This window comes from Chelon labrosus (assembly GCF_963514085.1).
Source record: "Chelon labrosus genome assembly, chromosome: 2".
Classification (NCBI taxonomy): Eukaryota; Metazoa; Chordata; class Actinopteri; order Mugiliformes; family Mugilidae; genus Chelon; species Chelon labrosus.
In genome coordinates, this window is record NC_140338.1 from 2,392,554 (window position 1) to 2,404,112 (window position 11,559).

Consider the following 11,559-nt stretch of genomic DNA (forward strand, 5'->3'; position numbering starts at 1 on the left):
TATTGAAGATTTAAAAAACAATAAAAGGGGTCTGGTGTAGAATTAACAATTTATTCCTCTGTGAGGTTTTGGAAATAAAAGAAATATTGTAACTTCTATAACTTGGACCACATTAATTGGAGTTAAAACTAATCAATATCATTTGCTTAATAAAAAAAAAAAAAAACAATTTTAATGACGTTTTTGTGAGATATTGTTCTTTTCCCACAGGTGATAACAAAAGACGTCGGACCAGAGAATCTTTGGCAGAGACACATGTTGACATTCCTTCCTCTCACGCAAAAGGAAAAAAAAAAAGTTTCAGGCACAAATGAACGATGGAAACTTTCCAAGTAAAACAATCAACCTGCACGTTCTTGGTCAGTGTGGCAAAATAAAAATACGACAAGACATTAAAGTTGACATGGTCAGACGTATGAACATAGAAGTCATTCAAACAACGAGCTGATTTCTCTCAGAGCAAACAGGAGTTTAAAAAAAAAAAAAAAAAGCCTCCCACGCAGAACCAGTTGAGCAGCAGATTTTCCAGCCGCCACAGACTCATGAATGAGGCTTCAGTTGTGTGGTGGCATTGTTTTCAGTTTTTATTGTAGGCGTGGCGCTCGCCGCACGACAGTGGAAAGTCCAGCTATGACCTGCCTCGTTATTAAGGAACCAACTTCAGCTTCAGGTGTGTTTTAGGAGCCACACCCTCCCTTCCCCACCTCCCCCAAAAAACAATCTACAGCATAAATGATCCCAGTTATTATACCGTTCAATCACATCATATTACAGTTACATCTATAAACACAGATTAGAACTTGATACAAGTGAGTAATGTGTCTGTTTGTCATTTAGCTGGACTGATCAGACAGAAAACAGCTGGAAGGCGACTGAAAGATCAGCTTCCCTGAGTTTCTTAAAATGGATCATTAAAAAATAATAATAATCTAGTGGAGATTTTACAGTGGTAAAGTTATCCTCCGTAATGTTTCCTTAGATTCTTCAGTACAGACAAAACAAAAATACCTGCAGCTTTGATTTCTCCCATGTTGAATGTTCAGGTCCCTTTGGAGGAGGGTGATGGATCCGTGAAGTTCTTGCCAGGGCAGAAAGACTGAGTTCAGTTCAAACCTGCTCATCCTGGATTTAGTCCAGGTTTGTGAACCCCTTGTAACCCTGGACTTTGTCCCCGTCCCCCATGTCCTCCTTTATACGCTGTCGGCTCATGTAGTGGCTTTGGCCCTCCAAATCACGCTCCGGGTAAAATGCAGAGTGGTCTATGTCATATTCCCCCTCAGAGCGGCCTGTCCTATATGCCTCCTCAGAGCGGCCTGTCCTATATGCCGCCCTTTCTTCCGGAACCCACTTGTCCACATGGCTGCTGCTCTCTGAAAGTTCTCCTTCCCCATTGTCCTTGAGACAGTCGATGTAGGCTTGACTGATTGTTTCGTTTTGCTCAGGGAGAATCCCAATCTTTTCGGGATCGACTATCTGTGAGGAGAGGGCAGTGAGGTTTAAACGACTTTCATCACCAGACATTTTATTTATCTGTTTTTTTTAAATATTTTTTTTTATTTGATAAACTTACCAGACACTTGGGTTTCTCCGTGTTCCAGGCTTTTGTCATGCAGATGAAAGCTACTATCCCAGTGAGGACGAGGACAAAGATGGACAGCAGTACACTCAAAAGGATTATCATCTGGAGCTCTGCAAAAGATAATAAAGAGGTTTATCCGTCTTAAAACAATAGTCAGGAGAAACAAGTGGAAAACTGGTCAGTGGACAGAATACAGTGCTGCTTTTGGAGTTCTGCACAAAAATGAAAAGTCCTGAAAGTAGACAAAGACTGAAACAATAATAATCATACTGCATGTGTATATTCAGGAAAATTACCTAATATTACATATCTGTAAGTTGCAGAAGTAAGTGTACCTCTAGGATTAGAGCAGGGATTTAAGAACGACTGTTGGAAGAGTTGTTGTTGCTCATCAGGCTGGAAAAGGTTCCAGAACCATCTCTAAAGAGTTTGGAACCCACAAATAATCCACAGTCAGACAGATTGAAGACGACTGTTCCCCTCCACAGGAGTGGTCCACCAACAAAGATCACTCCATAATAGTCTGAGAGGTCCCAAAGGAACCCAGGGGAACTTCTAAGCAGCTAAAGGCCTCTCTCTCATTGGCTGATGTTAATGTTGATGAATCCACTGAACAACCATGGTGTGATGGACAAAGACACTGCTCTCCAAGAAGAACATTTCTAAACATCATGTGGACAAGACAGAAGACTATTGGGACAATGTTTAGTGGACAGATGAGACCAAAGTAGAATAGTTTGGTTTAAATGAGATGAAACAACACTGCATCATTCCAGCATCAGAACCTCATCCCTCCATCAAACATGGGGGTGCTAATGTCCTGGTTTGGGCCTGTTCTGCTGCATCTGGACCAGGACGGCTTGTCCTCATTGATGGACCAATGAATTCTGAATTCTACCAGTGAACTCTAAAAGAAAATGTCAGGACATCTGTCCATGAGCTGAATGTGAAGAGAAACTGGGTCATGCAGCAAGACAACGAGAACCAAGAACACAAGTGGTTCTACAAGAGAACGGTTAAAGAAGAACAAGATGAATGTTTAGGAACGGCCAAGTCAAAGTCCTGACCTTAATCCAATAGAAATGTTGTGGAAGGACCTGAAGCAAGCAGTTGATGTGAGGAAACCCACCAACATCTCAGAACTGAAGTGGTTCTGTTCTGAGGAATGGGCTAAAATTCCTCCAAGCTGCTGTAGACCACTGATCAGCTGTTACCAGAAACATTTAGTGACAAGGAGGTCACAGCAGATACTGGAGACAAGGAAGCACTGACTTTAATAACTCACTGATATGAACTAATGAATCATTTTCCTGAATAAATACATGCACAAGTATAATATGGTATTATTTGTCTACCTCTATATTGTTTGTATAGAATCAGTGTATCACACCACACCCTTATTTCTATGACAGATCAACAGTCACATATTTCCCACAGGTGCAGAACTCAGTATAGTCTATATATATTTAAAGGCTAACCAGTTAGAGGGGGGGCACAGATCGGGTCCGTCTTTCTGAACGCAACTTCTTTAAAACCCATCCCGTCCAACAATAATCCTTCCAACTGGACACACTTCTCCAAGCCCTCTGGGATCGGTACATCAACTTTGCAGGTGTGTTCTCTGTCGGTGCACTTAAACGATGTCTGAAAATTTACACAAGAATACACAGTGATTAATTCTATTATCATTTTCTAAATGTGTTAACTTTGAACCAAAGAAGAAATGCACATCTCTAAAGTTCACATGATGAACTCATTCATGTGCAGTTGCTTCAGAAGGTATTTAGACACTTTATTTCATTTTTCATTTAGACACATTTTTCCTACACAACGACCGAGTGAATACACGTTTTTAGAAATAGGTTTTTATTGAGTTTTCTTTTTAAACTTATTTAATTTAAACGTTTTCCATTTATATAATTTCATTCAGTCGTCTTTATTCATTATTATGTCTTTCTATTTCTTTTGAGGGTGGTAGAAACCAGCACGTACACCAATCAGCCATAACATTATGACCACCTTCCTTATATTGTGCAGGTCTCCCTTGTGGTGACTCATCAGAGAATGGACATGGGCCTTCTGAGGGTGTCCTGTTGTTATTGGGGGGTCTTTGAGGGGAGGGGCCTCTGTGGATCATCCCACAGATACTTGATCAGTTTGGGATCTAGTGAATTTGGAGGCCAGGTCAACACCTTGTGCTGTTCTTCATGTTTTTTTTTTTTAGTTGTTCCTAAAGTGTCTTTGTGTGTGTGTCTGTGTCAGGCTGCATCCTGCTGGGGATGGCTGCTGCCATCATGGAGTGTCATTGCTATGGGGTGGGGGTGCCTGGTCTGGTCTAGGTGGGTGCTACATGTCTAAGTAACATCCACACCAATGAATGCCAGGTCCAGAAGTTTCCCAGGAGAACACTGAACTGTCACAAGGTGGTTTAAATGTTATTAACGTCTCCTGTCAGTGGTCATAATGTTGTGGCTGATCGGTGTATGTGTGGCTGGATGAATAGAAAAAGATCTAATTGATGGAAACACTGCAGCTGTCCCGACTAGCAGAGGTTGTTTTTCATGTTGCATCGACAGGTTTTCGATCTAAATTTGCTAAATCAGAGGAACAATCAAGTGACCATACGAACACTGACAGAAAAAAAAGATCTGTTCCCAAAGCTCTGAGAGTGTTTATGAAGGGGAACTAACTCTCCACTCCATCACTAGTGCTAGAAAACTCTGCTGATATAAATATAAAAAGCATGAACCTACTTAATCGTGACTAAAGCTTTATATGAGCGTCACATAAAATCTGGAACACATCTGTACATTGAACAGGAACAGGAACAGGAACAAGTCCTCGGGGCGTTTTCTTTTAGACAAAGTGTTGAATTAATTTCCTTCCTCGGCGCGTATGCAAAGCTCCAACCTCTGAGCCTGCACTGTGTTCATGTAAAGGCTGTGTGCGATGGCGGCTGACTGATGGTTACCTTGTTTGCTTGGTCGTCTGTAACCAGAGAGATGGTGGAACTGAAGGTGGGCATGGACTTCTCCTTCAGCTTGGGGTAGAAGTGGACGGGATTGGGGAAAGACACCGTGGCCCCTGAGTCGTGAGAATGTACGTCGACCGGAGGGAACTCTAAAGTGCCTGAGAAGACAAAACAAAGCTCTCTCCATGAATCAAACACCTTCTCGTCTGATGTGCATCACGCTCTCAAAATATCTGCTTACATTTCGTTTTGACCGTCTTTAGAGTGTTAAAGGAGAACGTGTTTGACACGACTGCTTCAGACTCTTCGCCTCCCTCTACGGCCGTTACCGTGATGAAACAGAAGTCCAGGAAACGGTCCTCTGATTTCCAGAAGGACTCGGTCAGATCATAGTGATGCTCTCTGGTTACTGTCTCATAATCCCTTCAAAAAAAATAAATAAATAAATAAACGACCATGACATGATGCAGAACATGTTTCACCTGACTCATTTAAATGCATTCATGACAAAAACTCAAACCTAATATTAACAGAATATGCGTCTTTCATTCTAACATCTCACCGTGCACCTCCTGTAAGCTTGATCCTGAAGCTGGTGTGTGGTCGGCTGTGCGCCCAGCTGGCTGTGATTTTAAAAGTTTGGCAGCTCACGGTCACATTTGTTGGAGGTGGAACTGTAAGAGAAGGATGTAAAGAAGGATTTATTGGTCTCAGACTATTCGGACAGGACAGAGGCTACTGAGGCTCAAATAAGCAAATCAAGGCGAGACTCGTGCACATTTACATCGACAGGAGGGAAATCTGAAGCAGCCGAGTGGACGAAATAAACTCTCTTCATATCTAAATAAAACACCTTCTTGTCGTGTTTGTATCACACTCTAGACATTTTTTAAATTATATAAATAACGCAAAACGTTCAGGTTGCAGATCTCGGGGCAAAATACAACTGCATCCAGTGAGGATCCTTAGGCAAGACCCTTAATGTATCAGGCCTACCTCAGGAACGTGAGAGTACAGACAAATGACAGAGTCATACCAGCTCGCACGTCGCCCGAGTCAACAAGGTCTGCTTCAGGTGCTAGGGAACCAGGGCAACCTGATGAGAAATGGGCTACTGGAACAACAACTGGATCCCAAACTGATCAAGTATCTGTGGGATGATCCACAGAGGCCCCTCCCCCCAAAGCCCGCCCCCCCGCTAACAACATCGACACCCTCAGAAGGCCCAGGTCCATTCTCTGATTTCTCTTTGAAACATGCAATAGTTTAATTTCACCAGTCCACAGATTATTTTCTCTAAATAATCTGCCAGTTTTTATTTCTTTATGTCATTTGTCTGATGCTGATTTTTATTCTTTTTTTCCCCCTGATGCTTCATTTCATGAAGCTCGTGCTGTATCTGTGCTGGTGTTGTCTGGTCCTGCAGGTCTCTCGTAGTCTAACAGGGATTTTCTCAGAACATGTTCCTGGTTTCCCAGACGTCAACTCGACCTCCAACCTTCCTGCCATCGTCAGCTCTTAAATAACATTCTGACATGAGGAAATTCAAGCCATTTATATTTATCAAGTCTCGGAATCTGCGCTGAGCCAAGCCCCCGCCCTGATTGGCAAATACTTAAAAGGTCTACACCTGAAGCAAACACACCACTTTGGTTTAAATGAATGGCTAATCGGACTACCTTCACAGAAACACAGATTTGATTCCAGTAACTCTCCTCCACCGCTCCACCCGTTGTCCTACGTCATACCGGAGGCGAGCCGACTGCAATAAAGGAGCAGCCGCACGACAACAGCAGCAACAGGTGGAAAACAAAGCTGATCTTCAGCATTCCAGCCGTCATTGTCTCTGAGCTCCTGCATGGGCTGCTTGTAATCTTTTGACGTTACAAGAGTTCAAAGTACTTCTTGAAAAACAAGCAATGTAACAATGGTCTGGAAAAGAAATAGAAGCCGACATCCCAATTCAACCAGAAATAATTATATACGTCATCTCTGCAAGTACAAATCCTGCAGCACTTTCATCCTGATATTAATAAAACTGTTTTTATGCACCATCGTTAATAATCCAGAATTAAATCCAGAGAGCAGCACTAAGGCAACGGTGGCCAGGGAAAACTCTTTGAACACATTGTCCTCAGAGGCCGACCGGGATGAGAGAGAAGAGAGGACAAGCAGAGGAAATGATGTGGACATTATTTCACCCGAACAAAAGAAAAACAAAGCTGACGTCCTGTTCTACAAGCTTCATCAGTGGCAGAAATAAAAAAGAATAATAATGCTAGTGCTGATGGATTGACACAGTGCATGCAGGATGACTAAATGTTCCACCCATGACGAGCATCTCATTCCAGTGTGACGAGCAAGTTTAACCTGTTTTTATTAAATAAAAATAGAATTCAGTCCAAGGTGAAGCCTTTCCATCCACCTGCTTTAAACCATAGTCTGTATATAAATACGGACAACACGTCTCCACTTCCTGTCATTGGCCAAACTGATGCTATTTTCCCGGGGATACGGGCAGGACCATTTTGTGAGTTTGGATCCAGAGTCTGATCAGTACGGTCTGAGGGTGGAGCCACGTAGAGCCGCGATATCGATGCCCCGCCCACACTTCCTCCAGACACGCTCACGTTTTCATGGCTTCACCTTTGAGGAGCAGTTCCGTCGTCCATCTTTATACGGTCTATGGTCTAAATTCATCTGTTTGATGAAGGACAATCATCCCACGTGTTAAAGACTGATGTATGTTTGCAGAAATGATTGTGTGGAGGTTACACATCATGTTTATAGTCAGTGTATGTCTGTGAAGGTTCTCAGTCGTCCAGGTCATGGTATATCCAAAAAGGTTTTAAAAAAAGGCAACTGGACTAGTAGAGATTTTTGAGAAGATGTTTCACCAGTCATCCTCGGGTTAGGTTAACCGCTAACCCTAACCCTAGCTTCTTGAGTTCTAGGGGACTGGCGAGAAGTTTGAGGTTTAAGAGGGAACTCCTACTGAAACTGGCATTCATTGGTGTGGATGTTATTTAGACATGTAGCACCCACCTAGACCAGACCAGGCACTACTGAAGCTTGCTTGTTGAAACAAGCAAGCTTCAGTCTGTGTTTCTTATTTAAACCTCAAACTTCCCACCAGTCCCCTAGAACTGAAGAAGGTAGGGTTAGTGTTAGGCGGGCCTCTGTGGATCATCCCACAGATACTTGATCAGTTTGGGATCTAGTGAATTTGGAGGCCAGGTCAACACCTTGTGCTGTTCATGTTTTTTTAGTTGTTCCTAAAGTGTTTTTGTGTGTGTGTCTGTGTCAGGCTGCATCCTGCTGGGGATGGCTGCTGCCATCAAGGAGTGTCATTGCTATGGGGTGGGGGTGCCTGGTCTGGTCTAGGTGGGTGCTACATGTCTAAGTAACATCCACACCAATGAATGCCAGGTCCAGAAGTTTCCCAGCAGAACATTGAACTGTCACAAGATGGTTTTAATGTTATTTACTTCTCCTGTCAGTGGTCATAATGTTGTGGCCAATCAGCTAAAGTATTTCCTACGCATTAAATCCAGGTTCAGGATGAGATGGAGATCAGTGGAAATCCATTTCTTACAGATCACTACTGTCTAAGAAGCAGATTTAGTGCTCTAAGGTCAACGGTTCAAATCCCTTCTACGTTCATGGCTGAGGAGTCTGTGATGCTCCACATGTGTCCAATCAGATGGTTTACAAGCAGAGAATGAACTCAGAATGTTTATCTGAGGAAATCGGCTCATTGCAGGTGAGTCAAGACCTCACCCGTTCTTCGACCTTTGCTTTCTACGGCGGGAGGTTTACCGTCGTCGGTCATAGTTCAACTCCACAACATGAACAGGATTTGGACGCAAGCGAAAAACATGAATGCAGCACGACGGACAGGTCAGTGTTTTATAATTATGGAGAATAAGAATAAAACACCTGACGCTGAAATGAAAACTGAGGCGACGTTTATCATCTAGACATCTCACCTCAGAGAAACCACCACTGGTCACGTCTGAACGGAATAATAAAAAAAAAAAACTGATTACACAACTGTTTAGAAACTGGACTAAACAACAGGTGACACGTGGACCTTGAACACATTTATATTTACAACCGTCCACAAACACTTTTATATGCGTCACAGTATCGCTCAAAGTAATAAAATATATCTGCACTGCTTTAACTTTCTTATTGTTCATGTTATAAACTTGAACCATCATGACAAATGTCTAACGAGCAGCACAGGGCCTTCCTACTGGGAATAAAATAAAGCTGATTGTGATCTCGACCAACAATTCAAATAAAACTTTAAAATAAAACAAGTTTTCCTGCAGCTGCAACCTGAACTACGGTTGGAACGTCAGCTGTTTGAGTTAAAGAACTGAATGCTTCATTCAATGGTTTAAATAATGTACAAAGTAGAAATGACACAATTTTCTACTTCATACATTATTTAAACTGTTAGACTACTGTCCTTTGCAGCGTGTGCTTCTTGATGACCCTGATGAAGGCCACGGCACCTTCCTGCTTCTTTCCTCATGCTCCTCCATGCACCGTGGCTGCAGGTGAAGTTGCACCAGAAACACAATCTTTCAGTCAAACACAACGACGGGTACGGAAAGTGTTTCTTGTTTGTCTGATTGGACAGAACCCGACAGTGTACCATCATTTCCTGTTTCTACTCAGCTGTGTCCGTGCATGAGTTTTAAACACGTCCCTCTGAACCCTGAAAGCACGGTTGAAGGAGTTAGGACTGAGGAGACGGGGCAACTACGTCCTCATCGTGCGTCCCCTCTGCCAATGTCTTTCTGCAAGACATGCAGACAACGACTCGTACTTCTTTACACAACGTGGACAGGACATGTTGTCTGCCTTTAGAGCTAATCACAGTGTCTACACGTCTGCGTAGCTGACCATTCACAAAGCGCCATTTCTTGACTGGCAGCGAAACAACCAATCACATCAGCTTATATTTCAGCATGGGTTCTGTCCAGTCAGAAACAAGAAGTGTTGTCCCTACACTTTCCGTAATCTGAAATGTGGTTGTGTTTTGACCTTCAGGGCCACCGTATCAAAGGCCAACATGACTGAGAACCTTTTCCAGACTAGGACTAGAATTAGATCAAACTCTACATTTGTCCTTGTCTAGTTATGATGTGGGTGACTGAGATGTGTGTCTCTGATGAAACTCAACACATCCTCACAGGATCCACCAGTAACAGGAAGAGATTGCACAAGTTTGAATTGGCACAGGAGACGTGCCAGGACAAAAAGAAAAAAAAAAGCCTTTCCCGTTTAAACATTACAGTGACGGAGCAGCAGCCTCTCCTTCGTGAGCTCGTCCACAGACACTGAGAAACACCATGGGGGTGGAAATGTTATGGTGTGGGCCTGCTTCACTGCCGCATACCACCTTTATCTGTAGGCAGGCGGCTCCAAGGAGGGCCCAAACAAATTCAACAAACCTCCTTGACATGTACTTTCCCCCCACATGGCTGCATGTACAAATTTAAATTTGGCTCAGATTTTGTAATTTTAATTATAGATTATAAATAACAAGTCATACCATTTCCCCCTGTCATTATCTTTTATATTTATTAATTTTAATCAACATTATTCTCATCAGTTTTATTACCTGGCTTTTTAGTAATTCTATTTATTTATTTTATCTCTCATTCATTTCAATCAGATAAGATAAAATGAGATTATATATGTATATGTTAAAAAATAGGAAAAGAAGAAATCTGAAATAAATGAATAAAATAAAATAGGAAATATATAAAAAGGTATAAAAACGTTTACAGTTGTTGTACGAAAAAAAGTTAAGCAGGAAAAAAAAGAGAGGCGCTAGAAGCGGTGTGAGTTCCTGATGAATCACTTGTTGATTTAAAGTAAAATAAATAAATAAATAAATAAACAGTAGATAACATAAACGTGAATTTTAATTTGTTTTAAAGAAACTACGCAAATCAATGAATGAATGAATTAGACGAACAGTAAGTGTTGTTTTAAAAGGAGGAAACTCACCGGACGCAGAAACCCCGCTGACCAGCAGGAGAAGCAGGGCCGTGAACGCACCGTCTGGCAGCAGCATGGTTCAGTGCTCCAGAAAAAAAAAAATGAATTAAACGTCAACTTGGTTTCATTAGATATCACACATGTCCCAACAACAGCCTGAGCTTCACATCAGAAAAAACCCCACTCCAGACGAAGTCGTTGTAAAGAGGTGAGTCACATATTTGAGCTCCAGGGCTGGTGTGTGTGTGTGTGTGTGTCTCTCTGTGTGTGTGGAAGAACCAGGAAGACGTTGCTTAGTTAGTTCACCTGAAAAACACACCTTATTGACGTTGCCGGAAGTAGGCGGAGCATGTCATGAAACAAAGGAAGACGTGAATAAACGTACACAGAGAGAAATGAGCTGATTTGTGCAGATTTACCTGAGTTTATGAAGGAAGGCGTATATGATTAAAAACAATAACCCATACTTTAGACTTGGCTTCATTTTTGTTTTTTTACAGTCATTATTTTGCACAAATAAATCTGCTTATTGCACTGCCTTATGTTACACAAACCACTACCTCTCTGTCTCAGTTTTATAGTTTTAGCAGTTACATACAGAATGTCTTTATATTTCTATTTTTTCTAGTGTTATTTTTTGTCTACATATATCTATCTATCTATCTATCTATCTATCTATCTATATATATATATACATAATATGTATGTGTGTATATATATATATATATATATATATATATATATATATATATATATAAATATAAATATATATATTCCAATTTCTTTATTATTTTTTGTTAATATTTTTGCCAAAGTCCGTGCTGCTGTGACAAGGTGACTTCCCACTCGTGGGATAAATAAACACAAATAAAATGTCTTTTATGAATATAAAAAATTATGTCTTAAAAATTAAAACTAGATTTTAATGACATGGACTCAATTAAAGACATAAAATATATGCTTATTTTAACTTTATCAGCTTGTGGTT

The 11,559-nt window shown here is 41.4% G+C and overlaps 1 protein-coding gene across 1 annotated transcript; it reads right to left on the minus strand.

Annotated features, from left to right (window-relative positions):
* Positions 1-51: 51 nt before the first annotated feature.
* Positions 52-10,819, minus strand: ifngr1 (interferon gamma receptor 1). Its single transcript, XM_084568661.1, has 7 exons — positions 10,581-10,819; positions 5,113-5,224; positions 4,792-4,973; positions 4,551-4,708; positions 3,058-3,223; positions 1,571-1,689; positions 52-1,473 (listed from the first exon to the last, which is right to left on the minus strand). The coding sequence occupies exons 1-7, from the start codon at positions 10,645-10,647 to the stop codon at positions 1,129-1,131; spliced, it is 1,149 nt and encodes a 382-aa protein (XP_084424787.1). The 5' UTR covers positions 10,648-10,819; the 3' UTR covers positions 52-1,128.
* Positions 10,820-11,559: the final 740 nt, after the last annotated feature.

What these genes read in the sequence shown, in the direction of transcription:
- ifngr1 (XM_084568661.1), bottom strand. Translation starts at nt 10,647, where the DNA reads ATGCTGCTGCCAGACGGTGCGTTCACGGCCCTGCTTCTCCTGCTGGTC. An exon ending in CAGCGGGGTTTCTGCGTCCG is followed by an intron (nt 5,225 to 10,580) that starts GTGAGTTTCCTC and finishes CTTCTCTTACAG; the next exon opens with TTCCACCTCCAACAAATGTG. An exon ending in CTGTGCCCCCCCTCTAACTG is followed by an intron (nt 1,690 to 3,057) that starts GTTAGCCTTTAA and finishes TATCTTTTGCAG; the next exon opens with AGCTCCAGATGATAATCCTT.